The sequence below is a fragment of the Aphis gossypii genome, chromosome X (genome assembly GCF_020184175.1).
Source record: "Aphis gossypii isolate Hap1 chromosome X, ASM2018417v2, whole genome shotgun sequence".
Lineage (NCBI taxonomy): Eukaryota > Metazoa > Arthropoda > Insecta > Hemiptera > Aphididae > Aphis > Aphis gossypii.
This window is the reverse complement of record NC_065533.1, coordinates 57,540,075-57,560,064: the sequence shown is the minus strand read 5'-3', so window position 1 is coordinate 57,560,064 and position 19,990 is coordinate 57,540,075. Positions and strand designations below refer to the sequence as shown.

The 19,990-nt window shown below is 26.5% G+C and overlaps 1 protein-coding gene across 1 annotated transcript; it reads right to left on the bottom strand.

Moving 5' to 3' along the window:
- Positions 1–4,058: 4,058 nt before the first annotated feature.
- Positions 4,059–18,012, bottom strand: LOC114121775 (protein PFC0760c-like). Its single transcript, XM_050206792.1, is given in 4 exon segments — positions 4,059–6,365; positions 6,368–7,928; positions 10,497–10,540; positions 17,472–18,012. Coding segments are annotated over 2 exon segments (3,672 nt in total). The 5' UTR covers positions 7,902–7,928; positions 10,497–10,540; positions 17,472–18,012; the 3' UTR covers positions 4,059–4,227.
- Between the last annotated feature and the right edge of the window lie 1,978 nt (positions 18,013–19,990).

Here is a 19,990-nt window from a genome sequence, read left to right as displayed (position 1 = left end):
GTCTAGTTTAGTTAAATAGAAGTGGTAGTCGAGTCGAGTCACTAGAGTCAGCCCGAAAAAAATACGAATGTTGTTTGTTAATTTTTGGTGTACGAATCTAGGAAAAAATTAATCCTAGTAAATAGTTAAAGTAAATGAAGCTATAGGTACAGTGTACGAGTACCTATACTACAATATATTATTATAACCTTGAATTATTATGCATAGGTAGTGTAATACTATAATGCTAATGTCTCTTGCAAAGGTGACCCACTGACACTGTATTTATGATAAGGTGAGATCAAATACTTTACTGTACATCATCTATAACTGTTATTCTGCTATGATGTATTATAATATATTAACGTTGAAAGCTATGCGGTATTAATATGGAAAATATGTCTACGATATAAAATCAAAGGCCTAAAAAAACGAATGTATCTTATGGACTATCCACAGTTATTAACCGATTTTTATAATGTATTTGTCAATAGATTCTGAAAGATCCGTATAGTGTCATAGGCTACTTTTTATTACTTACTTATTACTTTTTCACACGTAAATGTTGAGTATAACTATATAACGAAAAAAAAGTATTTTTCTGTATGTCACCAATTATTGTTGTCATTGGTTATAGAAAATATATTATTATTTAGTAAAATAATAACCCTATCTACGAATAAATAATCTATAGTTCTCTACATTTTGATTTTGGTATAGATGAGACTTATCTTTTTTATTAGTACCTACTTATTTTAACATTTTATATATAATAATATAGTTTTTGAAAATAAAACCAACACTCTTTTTTAAATAAAACGAAAAATACATTTTTTTTCAGTGACTAAATCGGCATTTATACGTGTTTAAAAAGGTTTCAGCGAAATAAAATAACTGGTACCTACATTTATAAATTATAATCATTGATCGGTGCATAGAAAAAGACAAATTTAAAAATTACAATTTAGTTTTGAAAAAAAGGAATTTTGACTTTGATCAAATATTTTATAATTGTTTTGAATGAAAAAACTCTATACCTCCAATATTATGCATAATGCATATTTTATACAATTTTTTTTTTTAAAAATTTGAATAAGCTAAAAATTAGATTAAAACTTTTAAGATAAGTAAATGCAACTGAACAGTGAACACCAAACTATATTTTAATTTTTAATGCGTTTACACTAGTCAATAACAAACCACCAAACATTCTAGTGGAAAAATAACAATTTTAATTTATTTTAAGTTGTTGCTTTGTTAGTTATCCAATTTTTAAGTACATTATTTTTACTAAATACCGGTAGTTGGGCACTTACTTGTCTCGATCACTGCCTTGCAGGTTTTTCATCACACTGACACAGTCTCCCGTAGGTAGTATAGTACGCCTACATAGAAATCTGTTGTTGTTTTTTTTTTTAATTTTTTACTAACGTCCAATAGCACCGCGTAATCCATGTAGGTATACCTAATAAAATGTGTATTTATTATTCATGATATACGAACAGTGTCGCTTCGATCACCATATCGACTTGTTGTTTCGTTGAAGCAATAAGAGGCACAATACTTATTCATCTTCCACGGGGAAATTGTCAAGAAGAATCGTCCCATTCGTCTATACCTAACCACTGACGACGTACCCCGTTCGCGTGATACGGAAATATTACAATATTTCGTAAATCGTCAAAACGTAAGCTAACCAATGATCGTACTCGTATCTACATGGTATACGCTATAAAAATGGTTCCCAATTAGAATGAATCCACGGACCCTTGTCTAAAACTTAAATATTGATTCGTGGATCTGTGGGGGGGAGGTAAGTCATAAATTAATGACAGCGGCTTAGATGAGTTAGATGTACCGTCAAGCGCACAAAACCGCGGCTCCCCGCATAACGTTAATCCGCTGACCACCAATTGAGAACCACTGCAGCGTATACATTCTACCGAAAAGGCGCGGGCTATTAGTTTAAACGGAAAGTTGTAAAACTCGAATAATCGACTGTCGATGAAGACTATAGTGCTGTTTGTAACAAACATGTTTTTTTTCATTTCACACATTACAGTGGGTTGTGTTGAATACGTACTGTATGTCTGTAAATAGTGTAAATATTTATAAAACTATCTTCTTTTTTTGGAGTTGACCCTGAGTGTCACACTAAACATTTTTTAGGAAATTGGATGCTATTAAAAACAGTTAAAACTCGATAAGAAATCAGTATTAAAACACATATATTAGATCGAAACATTATTATAGGCACAATTATAGCATAATATAATGATTTTCGACATTATTTATTAAATTACAGTTAAATTTAGATAATAACAATATAGTAACTCAATTAAATAATTATGATATAAGAGTAAAATCAAATAGGATTACACATAATAGAGAATGGATACATATTTTAGAACTTAAAATATTATGTAAATATAATAAAAAATCATCAAATAATAACTTTTAGAAGCTCAATTTGATGTCAGTGTGCTTTAAGAAATAATTAGCCGAAAAGTATTTTATGAATTTGTTTCTTATAGCAACACCTCTAAACAAATCGAACTCAGCAAACAAAAGTACGATATAGTAGGTATCATCATAATATAATAATTATACAATATTATCAGTCTTAACACTTAATTATAAAACGTACACAATATATAACGTTTTATAATATAAAACTAAAACTCAATTATTTTGGAAAACACGTCCACTAAACCAGATTACAAAAATACATTTACAATTCGAATGTATTGATATTTATTTAATTAAATATCACATCACGCATAAAAAACATGTTAACAAAAATAGAATAAGTGTGTGATTAAAGAACATCATTTAATATAAACAGGTACTAAAATATTGTAAGTACATAATAAATAAATTGTTTATACCGATACACCGTAGATCATAACAAAAAACAAAATAATTAACGATTCGTTTCAAGAGCTATTGACATAAAATAAAAAATAATATAAATGTATATTTAAATGTTGATCATTTATACATTACAAGATCTGGATGGTATATATTGTAGCTAATACGGCAAACTTTCCGAAACGTCGGGACAAACAACTTATTACATATTTTGTATTAACAACTAACAAAGGGTATTTAATAACATATTATGGCAGTAAAATATAAATATCAATTATAGGTATCTGAAATTAAAATAAAAAAAAAAAACAAAATATTATTTTGACAAATCAAATAACATAAATAAACAAAAAAATGTAATAAAATATATAAAGCACCATAAGTGGAGCCTATCAATAAAATCACTTTTTAAAGTACTAACATTGAAATTATTACAAGAAAGATTATCTAATAAAAAAAAAATCATTCACAATTAAATGAATAATAAGTAGCTATAATGTTTTTTATGACCTCCAAATAAAAATTAAAACAAAAAAAATAATATAATATATTTTATAGAATAAAATGGGTATAGAAATAAAAATATGATCATTAAATTGTTTGTACTCATTTAAATTACTGACAATATTTGATAAGAAATAAATGTATGAAATCTACTATTCTTTCTATGTCTAAGATTGAAGAACAATTTAATTATTATTTCTTAAATCATGAACAGTTAATGAAAAAAAAAATTAATCAATTTTAATAGTTAATAGTTGTTTCATATAGATTTTCAAATAAACTTAACATTATTTCTAAAAAATAAATCAGTTTGTGTAACATTTGTAATAATAACAATTCTAAAAACTCATTTTAAATTAATTTAATTTAATCTAATCTGAATTGATAATCAAATTGTCGAAATAATTAAATAATAAATAATTCTTACTAGCTACTTTTTGTACTATATGTAACATTATTTTTATACATTTCACATAATATAATGGATAATATAAATGCAAACACATTATTAAATAATATGTATAAATAAAAAAGAAAAAAGAAATTTAATATTTTAACTTTAACACAAATAGTATGATTGCATACATTTTTACATATTATATAAGTATTACTTTAACAATTCATATTAACAAAAATAAAAATATTTAAAAAATCATAGATTTTATGAATTGTAGTGTTCACATTAAAAACACAATAAATTCAAAAAATATTATAATAAAGATAGTAAGAGTGAAGTTTTACTTTTAATAATTGTAAACAAATAAAAATTATTAATTAACAAACAAAAGTTTACTATAGATAGATTCTAATTATTAATTAATAATTTTTAAATTATCTATTTTTTCAATTAGTTTTTGATATACCTGATAACATTTAATTGTAAGGAGGCGATAGAACCCCAGCATTATCAAAACCATATTCGTAACTAACTGCCGCCATATTAAGATCTTCAAGACTTATTTCATCGCTCACTGCATAATTAACAAGTTCATCACATGAGGATATCAGTGAAACTTCTTCTGTGTTCTTATCTTGTTGAAATTGTAAGTTTATTTCTAACATGTCATTAACCGAATGAGTTTCAAGTGGAATATTATCATCGAACAACTTAGTTATTGTAAAATCATCAAATGGATTAGCTTCATTGAACTGTAGAGGATTACAATTAGAATCATCAATATTTATAAAGCCAGTATTAAATAGATTATTTTCATCGACATCGATATTTTCAAACAAATTATTAGACGCGCCATCGCCATTTTCACTTAATAATTTTGAAAAATCATGAATAAAATCATTTTTTGAGTTATAATTTAAACATTGTGGATTTGAAGCCTCTGAACCATTAACTTGAATATTATTTAATTCATCAAACACATTAGATGTGGAAACTTCGCTAATAACAGATGACATTTCAACATTATCGGCGTCTATCGTATTTGTTTTAACATTCACTGGTTCAATGTTTACTTCTTCAATACCTCTTTTATTGCAATCTTTATAATCACTATGATTTTTGTCATTGCTAGAATTTTCAAATTTTGAGCTAGTCAAACATTTGGGATTTTTTGCATTAATATATGATTTATAGACCTTTGCAAAACATGGATCTTGATACAATATGATTAACGCGTTATCGATTGCCATATCAACTTCGTCAACAGTATTGATTTGAATAACAATATTTTTCAAGATACTTATAGCCAATTTATAAAATTGGTCGCCTCGAAGGTATTCCTCACAAAACCATCTTACATACAGTTCAATAAATTTTGCACCATACATAGTATTGTCTTTCTCTATTGGTAATGGAAGACCAACTTGCAAAAGTTTAGATTTGAACTTATTGAAGTTATTACATTCTTCCCAAGACAGTAAGCTAGAATTATCTGATTTTAAGATATTAATCATACTCTTGCATATTTCTGCATTAGAACTATTTTTCTTAATACAACATGATGTATTTGTTAAATCTAGATGTCCAGTGATTAATTTTTCTGACACATGAGGATTATTGATATTTGCATATTCCAGTGATTGCTCAGTTGTAAAAGCATCTTTTCTTATCTGTTCATTACATAAATTTTCAAAAAGAGATTCTTTGTTTAATACGATTGTTAAACCAGATTCACGTAAAAATATTTTTACCTTTTCGCAAAATTTAGAAATGACATCTTTAACAAACACAAATAAAGTGTTAATAATTGGACTACAGTGTGGAATAATACTATTAACAATATCTTTACCCAATGGCCAAATTAAAAAGTTTACTACTCCATTAAATGTAAAAAATTGTTGTACCATACTATTATTACGTTTTATTGACTTTAATAGTTTCTTATATTTTTTATCGCTTATGAATTCTAAATGATGAAAACGTAGCTCTTTACGAATTGCCAATCTTAAACCCCCATAGTATATAATTTGTTGAAACAATTCCACTGGTAAACCTAATTTAGCAAGTAACTTTCGACTTATCTTACCTCCATTTACAAGGCGTCTCAAAACTTTTCTTTCTGATTTGTATACTTGCAATGATTGTCTAAATAGAATTTTTTTGAAATATGCATTTATTGCCGACATCTTTGAACAAATATTTTTCTCTTCTGAAGTATTATTTATAGTTGATACTTCTCTTCCTCCTTCTCTTCCCTCATTATCATCATCATTATTATCATCACTGTCATTAATATCGCCATCAAAATCATCTTCATCGTCATCTTCATCATCATCTTCTTCTTCGTCTTCTACTTCTTCATCTACTTCTTCATCTTCTTCTGAGTTATTTGTAGAAGTTTTTTTCACTAAAACACCAATTAAATTTTTTTGTTCTGAATTCACCATGGAAATATCTTTTTCTAAATTCACCATGGGAATTTTTTTTTCTAAATTTTCAGATGTTTCTGCTTCTGAATAATTTATAACAGATTTTTCTTCTAAACTATCGGTATAAATGTCCCTATCTTGATTGATTGTGACAGTTCTTTCTTGTATTAAACTATCCGTGGACATTTTAATTCTTCCAAACAATGGCTCAAAGTTTCCTTTTCATTTTGAATGTTGGGATCTTCATTGGAAGTAAATTTTGTATGAACTTCTTTCTCTATTAATTCGGCGGACTCATTTAAATTATCTGCAATATATATTCCATTTAATGTTTCTAATTTGTATCTAAAGTAATTACGAGATCGAACTTCTTCAACCCAATCAATTATATGTTGTGGAAGTTTATCAGCCTTTTGATTGACAACGGTAGTTGATACGAAACCAGAAAAGTTAGGAATCATGTCAGATTCATTTAATACATTCTCTGGTTTAATATCAGAATCATCTAATTCTAAATCAAAATCATCATTATTAACCGTAGTGAGATCGTTAAAAATAATAGTATGATTTAAATCAGTGCCGTTTTGAAAACATTCATAATTGTAATTTTCATTTGCACATTTTTCCAAATCTAATTTATCTATACATTCCCCAGGATTAAGTATACGTTCATAACCGCATCGTATATCAGATATTTGAGAAAAAGTAAGTCTACTGTTTTTTGTTATGTGTTTATATTCGTCAATAATTTCCATAAACGTTTTTCTAATGGTCGTACCTTCATGGTATAGTTTGAGACGCAGTATTTCAATATCAGGGTGTACACAATTAAAAAATATTGGTTTTCTTATACCTTTATTACTACCTCTACGACTTTTCTTCATAAGCGCTCTTCGAATTAATCTACAAGATTTTTTCACTAGGATTGAGCAGAAGGTATTAATTATATAAAAACATCTAACTATTTGTGGTTTCTTAGCATACCTTATCAAACCGCCATTGCACATTATAAATTTTCTTAAGTTCGGGCTATCTACAGTTGTATTAGCTCTTGCATTTTTAATATATGAACGTCTGAGTCGCTTGTATTCTTTCAAGACAAATAAATCCAATTTACTTTTAGCAAACTCTAATTCAGGTCCCCAAAATGTAAGGAATTTATGATAACATAAATCAAATAAAAACGTTTTAAGTTCTTTGGACATTTGAATAATCTTTTTTTCACGTCCCCCTAAATCATTTGAGCACAGGCGATGTAAAGAATCATTATACATTAAATCCAGTAGCTTAGTGAGTTTATGTATAGATGGAATCTTGATAAAATCTATAACAATATCTGGATTCAATTTTGAATATTTGTATGAAGTTTTAAACAATTTTCTATGACAAAACTTTTTATATTTACATAAGTTTCTAATTGATTTGCTAGTTAGATGATCATAATCAAATGGTCCTAAATAATCACTATATCCATCTTGATAATCATTAGGTTTTCTTCGTTTGGGGTATCTTTGGTTCAGTCCAAAGGTAAATTCCTCTGGAGCTTTTCTAGCATACTTCTTCAATTTATCCAAATTAATAGCAGGGCCCAACACTACAGTACATTGTCTAGAAAACATATTACTGTTTGTTTGTATAACTGTTTCTATGTCTTTTTTGAAATGTACTTCATGGTTAAAAAAGATGTTCTTCTTTTCACCAAGATTATATTTAGACCACATTTTAATGTTTTTGATAATATTTCAAACCTAAAATAAGAAATTACCATCAATAATATATATTCATAAATAGATAACTGTATTTTGTTTAGAAAATTGCTTTATTTAACATTTTTAAACTTAATCTATTTTATGGCATCTTGAACTTTTTTTTTTTAGTTTGTTATATATTTTTTGTTATCAATATTATTTTTTTTAAGAAGACATTTTGTCCGTTATAATTATATAAATAAATATCTGAAGTTTTAAAATAAACATAATACATTAAAATTTTTTAACTTTGGTTTGAGACCAAACTAATTAATAAACCAAATGTTATATATTTATAATATGTAGCTTATATTTAATTATAAAAAGCGGGTAATTGGGTACCGCTCTGCTATACATTAGGTGCTGTATGGATCATTATTATATATTATAGGAGTGTTAAATTTGAATTATACAATAATGTTATGCAACACCGCTTTATCGTCCGTTGTCCGCCGTCCGTTATTTTTGTTTGTTTATTTTACGTGTCCGTAATTATTATACTTACATGTCATCTTCGTTTATTATATTGTCGCCGTGAATTATTATGTAAGTTACCTGCCGACGAGCTATCGGCCATCGTCCAATTATTATCAATTATATTATATCATTACCATAGCCAAAGGCATACGTTTTTATATTATTATTCAGTCTCTCTCCAGCGTTTACGCATAAACGCATTTTTATCGCCGTGTTGGTTTTTTATTTGTGCAAAATATAAAGTCGTGGGCGCGAATCGCCACATTTATTATTGTATTTGCTTGGACGCTAATCGTCAACTTGTTTTATTATTATATTATATTATATATAGTGTGTGCTAATCGCCAACCTTTATTATTTATATTGTGAGCGCGAATCGCTACTTTTTATTATTATTATATTTCATTGGCGCTAATCGCCATATTTTATATTATAGGTACCTATTTATTTTATTGTAAGCGCGAATCGCTACCTTCGGTATTTACATTGTGTACGCGCGTTAATCGCCGTAATTTGTGATTTTTTATTAAGACAATAATTGTACCTGTCATCTATTTATTTTGTGTGTTATTTAAATTATTTCGTGTGTGTGTGCAATTATTTTAAAGGCTTTTTTAGGTAGCGGCTGGCCAGCAGTGCTCCACAAATTGTGAGTTTTTATTTATTTATTATTATTTATATTTTTACCTATTATTTTATTATTGCCTATTGGTACTGTTATTATTATTATTATTGGCTGTGCCAAACTGGCAATTTAATTTATTATATTTTATATTGTTGAGCCACAAGGGCTATATTATTATTAATTTTTTACGTGTTGGGCCAGAAGGGCCGTAGGTAATTATTATCTTTTTTGTTTATGAAACTATTATTTTATATTTACGTGTTGCTGTGAATTTTTTACATATATATTCATCAGTTACTACCCTAATACAGCAACGCTAGTTACCACATTTTGTTTTACCATTTTATTATATTATTAGCTACCCTTTTTCTTTAGTATTTAAGTACACACACCCACAATCATACACACCTACACACACCACCACCACACACTAGCACTCTCTGGTCTTGCTCGGCGACCCCGTCCACTTCCTTTGAGTCGCTATAATACACGTATACACATTTACACAAGTCGGTCGGTGTGTGCGTGCGCTATGAAGTAGTTTGTGTCCGGTGCGCGCGTATTACAGCTTTACGCTCCCGGCCCGAACATCACTAATTGCTAGCATAAACTACCCCAAAAATATTTATTTTTTACCTCAAAATGTGATGACAAAAAAAACAACATATTTTTATATCAACGCATTTATATCACTCCACTCAGATATTTAATTTGATTAACAAAAACTTTTTAGTCAGATTATTTATTGTGTAGATAATTAATTGATGAAATCCTGTATGTATAATATCTGTTACAATAAGCTCTGCTTTAATTGAAATGTAAAATAAATAAAATATAAAAAAAATAATATAAAATTATTTTAATTATTATTATTATTTTTTAATTATTTAATTTTTTTTTTCATTTATTATTTATTATTATTATTAATATTATTTATTATATTTGTTAATATTTACAAATATTTAAAAATCTGTATAATTTTCTACGATTTGTATTGATGTTTATTAATTTATATATTTTTTGTTTTTGTATGAAAATTAAAATACGACAATATTTTACAGTATTTTAGATTGAGTATATATTATATTTAATACAGTACCTATTGAAATACAAGCCATAAAATGAAAAAAAAATAATTTATTATGTTTAATAGGATACTCATATACGAGTATTATAAAATTGTGATATAGGTTATTTGTCATTCTGATTTTAGCTTATTATTAATTATATCTAGTTTTAATAGAGCTTCTAACTACAAGAGGAAGTTTATAATTGAAGTAAAAATATACATATTTTATAATTTGAATGATTTAGAATAATATTATATCTAAGAATAAATATTTAATTAGCAAATCCGTAATTCTAAACACATAGTGGATTAAATTAAAAATATATTTTTATAAACAAATAATACTTAATTTAATTTAATTTTGATAAAAATTAAATTGTTATAAGTTATAACTTACCAGTTTAAAATATCTGCATGTTAAATTGGGAATCAAATGACATTCTGAAAATAAAATAATATATTGTAGTTTAATAATTGTATAACATAATTAAATATACGAGTATAATAAATTGTTATTAATGTAACTAACTTTATACCTATTATGTATTATATTGAATAGACTGTATACATTTTTTTTTTAGTAACGTACACATTGTATAAAATACGAAAATTACACATTAGCCACACAAAGTATTAAAATCATAAATTAATATAAGAACAAAGACTCAGAAACTCAGTGGTGTGCTGTATTATATAACTATATAAATCAAATGAAGATCTTCATCAAGTAGGTACATAGATCATTATTTACTTACTCATTAGGTGGCTTGGAAACTGTCAAGTTTTAAATAATAAAAATAAAAAACAATTACTTCTAATAAGTAGAAGTGAAATGAGTTTATTGACTAAACTACTAAAGAATAGATTTTTGCTTTTTTTTTAAAAAAAAAATGTTGTACATATAATCATACATTTTGTTTCACTGGTTTATAAACTACGGAATGCTATAAACTTAAATAAATTTATAAATAGACTTAGTTTAAATGAATTGTATTTCTAGAGCGACTAGAGCTAAATACATTATTCATATTTTCAACTATATTTTAATGTGATTCCACATCTTTTTATAAACTTAGATTGAAAATATTATTAGACATACACAAAAAATTATTTTTTGGGATAATTGCTACAAAACTGTATTTATCGTACAATTATAAAATAAGTAAGTACATATTTACTATTATTGTATGATCAAAATAAATTTAAATTTTTTCTCCATAGTCATTTTGTTTATCTAAAATAGTTAAAATTAATCGATTCATTTATTTATTATATTTTTTAGTAATTTTTAGTAATTTAATAAAATATTTTTTTCCTTATATTTATGAGTACCTATTAATATTAATACATATTATTTTATTATTATTCATTTCATATTTAACTTTAGTGATTTGATGAACAGTAAGACAATGATTCTAGATACTGATGAATATTACTTAATACATGATTTAAATAACAGTAAAATAATTTTATATTAATTAATAACAATTAATATTTTAATATTCACTTCAAATTTTATTTCAATGATTGGGGAATATTATGCAAACGATATCAAATAAAAGATAAACCATGAAATAGATGAAACCAGAATGAAAACTCATCAAGGAAACACTAGCTCTTATTGCCACCCAAAAATATTATCAGCCATATTGAAAGGGCTTAACTGTAAAAAAAAAAAATGTTTAAAAAAACATGAAAAAAACCATAACAACTTCAAGTTTGCGAAATACGTATATCGTTGTTTAAGTATACTAACCAACAAATATTATAGATAGTTAGTTTAAGAGGGAAGTGATTCTAAGGGAAAAAACGATTTAGTTGAAACCTTTTTAGTTTGCTTACAATAGGTAAAATATTGATGGGATATCCAATACATAGAGTATATACCAGTGGTTCTCAATCTTTTTAGTACCGCGACCCAAATTTAACCAGAAAAATCTTTTGCAACCTACATTATTTCACTTTTCAAAAAGTAGTAAAAAAAAAAAATTATATTATATAAATATGTACACATTTTTATTAGGTATTTAGTATGTACCTATTTAATTGTAGGTACTTTATTGCTATAATAATATAAGTATATTTAATAATATAATAATATATTTAATATTAAATTAACATACATTTCTTGGAATCTATATTATTCAAAAAAATTTTCGCGGCCCACCAAAAATTGACTAATGACCCACACTTTGAGAAACGCTGGTGTAGACCAATTAAAAGCTGTTTTTGAATACCTTATTCATATCAATAGGAGATTAATTGTATGGTAGAATACAAGTGTGTAAGTACTTAATAATTTGGTTTAGTACAGAAAACCAAAAAAAATTACAATGTATAACCTCAATTTAAAAATTTGTTTTTTGTAAACGAAAAATGTTTCATTGAAGATTCATTATAAATTACACATTCATGGATATGCATAAGCGTATATTTCATAAACATTTTTTTTTTATTTTATCCATAATTTATTGTATGCATCAAATGCTACAACTACACTAAACTTATAATAACTATCAAAATATTATTTAATTTAGGACTATAATATTATAATATATGTATTATATTTTTAATTATACATTAAAAATGTTAGAAGTTTGTAGTAAATGTATATTTTTTTTAATGAAATTTTGTTACGGGCCCGAGCATAAGACTAGTTAATCGGCTACTATTTAGTACAACAAAATAAACAACATAAAAATAGGTGTTTCATGCTTCCAAAGGTAACATACTATGTAAAAATGTTTATTATAACCTATATTTATAAACATAATATAAAAAATACTTGTAAGTAATCTACATATTTGAATTGCAACAGATATACAACATTTTATTCCAATTTTTTTTTTTAATTGTTGAATAGGTATACAGACATAATATTAATGTTTTCCTTAGAATGTATATTCTGTTGGTGATGTAATATCTAAGTTAAAATAAGCTAAGTAAAGTATTACTAAAATATATATTTTTTATGGGCGATACATCATATTCTAAATGTACTAAACTATTTCTATAATAAATAGGCTGTAAAACAAATTTAATTCATCTATTTAAGATAAGCTTATTAAGGCAATAAATATGTAAGTCATTTGCCCAACGTCTCTAAATACAAATTCCACAACAGATAAATGAGTATAATATTATAGTAAACCATAATAAATTAATAGATTTTTCAAACCATAACATATGTTCATTAAATTTCTAAATAACAATTAAATTTGAATTTGATTATTAAGTTTAGGACCTCGTACTCTTAGACAATGAATCCTAAGAAGATAAAAATTTAACAGAAACGTGTGATGTATGTGAATTACACTTCATAGGTGATTTCATTGACAGGTTTTTAATAGTACTTATCGTTCTTGATAAAACTTCGAACAAACTTTAAAAAGATAAACAAAATGAAAGAATAGTTAAATTCCTACGATATTTTCTAACATTCTATCATATTTTATTACAGCCAAAAAATAAAAAACGATAATTAAAAACTGAAAAAAAAACTGTCTTCAAAACAAAATGTACCAAACCACAGTTTTCAGGTGGTTCATTAACAACGTCAACTGATATTATTATCAAAATATTGCTAGATTAACCAGTTATTTTTTTCTTTTGATATATTAAAAAAATCATAAATTCAAACAATTAAAAACAACCCGATTAACTGTGAAAGTATGGGATATTTAAAGATGGTAGTTTTTAAAAGATTACATAATGTGAATAAAAAAAAAAAAAAAATGTTGTTTGTAAAGATTTAAAAATAAAAGTAAGGAGTTTTGGTTTATTATATTTAAAAAATTAAAAAAATATTAATGAAATATACACATTATGCACAAATATGAGTGTGTAATTTTACGAGCTTTAAATTTTTAACGGGTCATAGATCTAAATAATACACATAATTTCCATAAAAACACAAATAATCTTTGTAGTACGTGAGTTAAAATGGCAACTTTTGTGACCGCGGCGCAGCCTTTGGCTGTTAAATCGTGTGACTTATTATGGGCTTGCAGCACGTTATTTTCGAGTGTATGCATTTGGTCTACTCATCCTAGTCTTCGTGATTTATGTATTACTTGAACAAAATAGTATTATAAACCAAAGGTTAGGCTAACCTAACCTAACCTAATCTAACCTGACCAACAAATTTGGAAGAATTGCATACTTTTTTAGACAATATGAGTGAATTCTTATTAACGAACCGTAATGAAAACTTTTTGTTGGTAAATGATAAGGATTCAAATATTTTAATATTTTCTACTAAAACTAACTTAATGTTTGTAAGTAATATTGAAACAATTTTTGTTGATGGAACTTAAGTTGCCAAGCCCTTTTACTCAATTCTTCACAGTTCATGGCTTACAAAATGATAATTATACACCACTATTATTATTTCTACTTCCTGATAAGGAATCAAAATCCTATGAAAAGACGTTTTTGCCTATTTTGTCTGAATGTAGTAAAATCAATATAATTTTCTCCAAAAACAGTGTTGTCAGATTTTGAAAAAGCAATACATTTACCTTTTTTTATCAGTTTGACTTTCAATAACTCTAAAAGGATATCGATTTTATTCGGGGCAAATCTAGTATAGGAAAATACAATCAATTGGCCTAAGTTCTGAATTTAAAATTGACAGCGATATAAGTAAATACTTTAAATATATTTTTGGATTACCATTTTTGTGTCCTGACGAAGTGATCGACAATTTATTATCTGTTAAACCCTTAGATAAAAATAGATATATCCACTGATTATATATTATATTAGATACATATTACATATATATATATACTACCGGAATCTAGATTTTTGCCTTCATTATGGGTAGAATAGTCGGCTACAATTATATGAACTACTAATAGTTGTGAAGTTTTTCATTCGAAGCTCAAAGCAATGTTTTATAATAAACATCAAAACATTTTTCAATTTATAAATACTCCGAAGAGGTTACAAACTGATATTTATATGAAACAGCGTACTATTTACTTTAAAAACCGTACAACCTCGATAATTAATAAAGAACAATTTTCAAAACAAACAATGGAAAATTTTCAATAAAAAAAAATTATTAGATTCGAATTTATAAAAGAGCTATCTTTTAAATTTTTATCGGTACCAATATATCATGATATTTCTTATTACAGTTTATATTTTTATATGGTTCTAATGACAAATGTAATAATAATATAAAAACAAAAATAAAAATATTTTTAACCTACCTGTAGTAGTAATTTGTATGTAATTATTATTACAGGCAGTCCTAAGTCTGTATAAAAATGGGAAGGGAAATATTGTTTAGTTTTAAAAATATACGAGACGCATATGGTAAGCACAAAAAAAATCGGGACGCAACTAGTAAGACCCTAAAAAATACTATTGCCCTATTTTCAGTAAATTTTGAACCAAATGAATTTAGGCATTACATCATAATTATTGTCGAAAATCCTAAAGAATCTCGTTAGCTCCCTCCCCCTCAATGTGTATAATGTCAGAAGTATGGACCCACTGATATGAATTGCAGACATGTACCACGTTGAGTGGAATTCAGCGAAAACTACAAGACAGAGGACTGTAACAAGTCTCGTGAGCTACTTGCCAAATGCGCTTTATATTTTGGTATTTATACCGCCTACTATAAAGATTTCTTAGCCTATATAAATCCCAAAAATATCTTACGACAAGAAACATCGAACACCAACTGCATAATAAGGTCACCATTCACCAGTGACCTGTTTACTTTATCTGTCATTATCTCAATAATCGATGAATATTTTTACTTTATCATAGTAGAAATACATTATCAAACGTATAAATACTTGTTTTCTAACAAGATTTTAAAATCAAGGAGATTATAAAACTAAAAATAATTAAATTTTAAAAATAATTTTTATAATAACATATTTTGCTGTAACTAGATGACTTTATTATGATGTGGCAACATTTGTGTGATTAAATTGTCTAAAAAAAATAATTTAGAAAGAAAATAACGATTTGGAGATTCATCCCTGGCCATCACGTTCCCCCGACTTCACAGTGGCTGATTTTTTTTATGAGGCTACGTAAAAGAGAAAGTGTTTGTACCACAATTAGCTGTTAATTTTTTTTAAATAACCCAAAAAAAAACTTGTTTCAAAAATGTTTTTAAGATAACGATAATAATGTCTTGGCAGCACACTGCCACTTGGAAAATAACAAAGTTTTTTTATATAACATTTAATATAGATTTAATTATAAGTAGTATTATGTAGGAGTATAAGTAGTATCATTAAAAAATAATAAAAATTTCATTCATTTATATATATATTTTTTTTTTTGGTGAGGGGGTCCTTGATTATATTTTTTACTTTAAAGAGGTCCAATGGGTCCATGGACCAGAAAAGATTGAGAATCTATGCCTTAAAGGTAATTAACGATACTTATATGATATAAATATAATACGATGTTTTTTTGAAGCCGGCCAGTATAGAGAAGTAGTTCAGGTCACTCATTTAGTAAGTTTAGATAAGTTTACTTATTCAATATTTTGGCCCGTGGAGTTCAGAGGCCAAGCTCTCATCCAATTTGAGATCAAGAGCACCTTAAATTCTGCACCCGGAGCCGATAGACGAAGAGAGCTACAGCTACTATACTTGTTATTTGACTGATTAAGTCCATCGAAGGCTGAAGGTACCGTTCAGTTTATTATTTTATTTACTTTTTTCCATCTACGGGGAGGATAGGTATGGTGCCCCTCTAAGAACCCGGAAGGGTATCTTCCCCACTCCCTCTCACTCAGATTGACTATTTTAGCCCCAGGGGGTTAAGTGGCCGAGCGCGCATACAACTAAATGTCCAGAGAACCTCGATTTCTGCGACAGAAGTCGGCAAGCGTACTTTTAATAGTTCAACTTATTAACTTCTAACTTTTAGTTATACTAGTGGCTTTTAAAATAAAAAAAAAAAAAAAAAAAAACTTCTAAGTTAGGTCACAAAGTTATGTTTCAGTCGCCCCTAATTAACACAGATCACATTAGTGATGTATGCGTTGAGTGTTCTGTTTATTATAAACCGCAAATTTGAAACTGCTATGACTTCTAAAATAATAATTTCCAGTAAACGACGCACCATCGTTTTCAGCACAAAAATAAGTCGTTTAAAAAAAATGAAAATTTCGAGGACATTGGTTAACTTGGTAAAGTAAATTTTGTTCCAAAAAAAGAAATTAAATGAATAAAAATAAAAATTAATTTTTAAAAATTTTATTTAATTTGGTTTTGGTATTTATGTCTAATAATATTCATTCGGATCAGAGTGGTGGCGGTCGATTTTCGATGTGGGATGACGATATTATTTTATAATACATATAATGCAAACAACGTTTATGGTCGATTACCTGCAAAGACAGTTGGGTGGTTCCGATAATTACCACTGCACGCAGTTACTGGAAAATGTTCTAAGTGCACGAGAGAAAAAGTCTTCTTGAACGGACATAGAGACATCACACACACGCGGAAAGAGACAATAATCAAACACACTTACTAATATAAACACGATAAATTATTAATTCACATAACATAAACACACTTTAATAAAAAAAAAAAAAAAAAAATCGAAAAATCGAAAAATCGGCACAACGAACTCTGACAATGTTTAAAGACAGATATTGGCAAACCAACGATGACGACTAAAACGATTAGACAACGAATTACATACACGGTGAAGACTCTACGCTACAATACGACACAAGCGGATTCGACAGTAACCGACCACCAAGACGGCAAGCAGCTGTTAACGAACGAAGCGCCCACTGGTGTAGACGAACGGCTGGCAAAACAGCTTGGCCAACTTCGGTCGGTCTCATAATCACGGTATGTCGGTATGTGTAGTTACCGATTCCTTGGTGATAACTACAACTTACTGCAAACGGCAACAACGATAACAAAATACAATTTTTGTTACTGATTACACGATCGTCGTGTATGGCGATTGATGATGAGTGAGATAACCTTAAGTATTTGAATCTCAAAACTGCTTATTGTTTTTAGAACAATACGTCTATACACGTTTAACTTCTGATTATTTATTTGAAATATCATAGTAATAAATGAAAAGTTATTTTGTTTGGAATATGCTAAAAAATGCATTACTATTACTTTCATATAATACAGCAAGAACATGAAAACAAGTAAAATTTAAAACTAAATTATGAAATAGGAAAGTGAGTTTTAAATTCAACAAGAACACTAGTTATTATTAGAAATTATTGGCCACTTAAACATGAGCTGTATTTGAATTATTCTAGAATTCTGAACATAAAATCATAAAGTGTTTTTGGACCATGGTATTTTTTACATTTATATATATTAGATTTAATTTTAGCCATTTCATTAAATTTATTGCTATTTTAATTTATTGCATATAATTCAGGGCCAGATTTAGGGGAGGGCTGAGTTTGCCACAGCCAAGGGCTCCCACAATTTTATGATATTGTAATAAGTAAACAAATATACTTTCTTGTTTATGTATAAAAGGCCTCTACTATGTATTTAGTCCTCAGATCACCACAAACCTAAATCTACCCCTGACATGATTGTTATGTAAGTGTTAATCAATCATCTAGTTCAAGTGAGTTTGTTTTTTAACATTCTTCAGTTTTCAGATTCTTGGTGAAAAAAACATCACTATGTTTACTTCAGTAATATCACCTTAAAGGCTTCAACTAAAATATGAAATTGTATAAGTAAATTAAACACATACAATATATCATTCATTTTCTAATTTGTGTGCTTATATTTAAAATCTAACTATGGAATGTTATTGTTTGTACTACCCATAATGACTTTTAAACAACTAAAATATGTTCTTTTACATCCTGATATAATTTTCATATCATAATTTATTATAGTCCATAAAATGTCTGAAAATAATAAAAATGAGTTTCATGTCAAAATTCCTTTGATTAATAATTAATTTTAAAAAATGAATTAGGTAGTTTCTGCTTCCTATTTTATAAATATAGGCAAGTAGTTGTAAATAGTATTAGTAAATACAATAGTTATTATTATGATTAATTGTTTAAATTTAAATTTTTCCAGAAATACACTTTTCTATATACGTTTACCCTGAATGAAAATTGTTTTATTGACCAAATTTTAAAACTGTTTAATTAGTCTGTCATTATTTTATTCTGGTCCTTAAACTAAAAAATGCCTTTTTAAATATTATATGTCAATTTAAAATCATGTTTTTTGTTTTAATTCAATAATTCTTAAAAAATATGTATATAATTGTTTATAAACATATACATATATATATTTATATATAATATGTATTGGAATTATAAATATCTAAAAGAGTTAATTAATAGAATAATCAAAAATGTTAATTTTCTAAAAATAAATTATTATTTATTAATTAAATAGTTTTTTATAACATCTAAAAGATGTAGCATGTCAGAAAATATAATATGTACCTGTAATATTCTACATGCTTAAGAGATGTATTGAATATTGATAATAGATACATTTAAAATATTTCAGTATACTAATATTTACTAAAATATTGTTCTTCATTGTAATTATATCATATACTAAAATAGTAAGCAATAAATCCTTAGTCATTGTAGTTAATTAGTTATTTTCAATTATTATTTACTGGAGCTTTCAAAAAAAAAAAAACAAGATTCTAACTAAATCTAAGAAAATATGTATTCATAAGTAATACAGACCTTAAAAAACTACTTTTTATACACAATTTAAAAAAAAACTTTTGTTCATATTTCTTCCTTACTTTTTATATTTTCTGTTAATTTTTACCTTTTACTTTCATAAACGAAAGTATAGTTTATAATAATCTGGAATCAATAGAACACATTAAAGCTCATGATCAAAGTGTTGGCATAATTTTAATGTA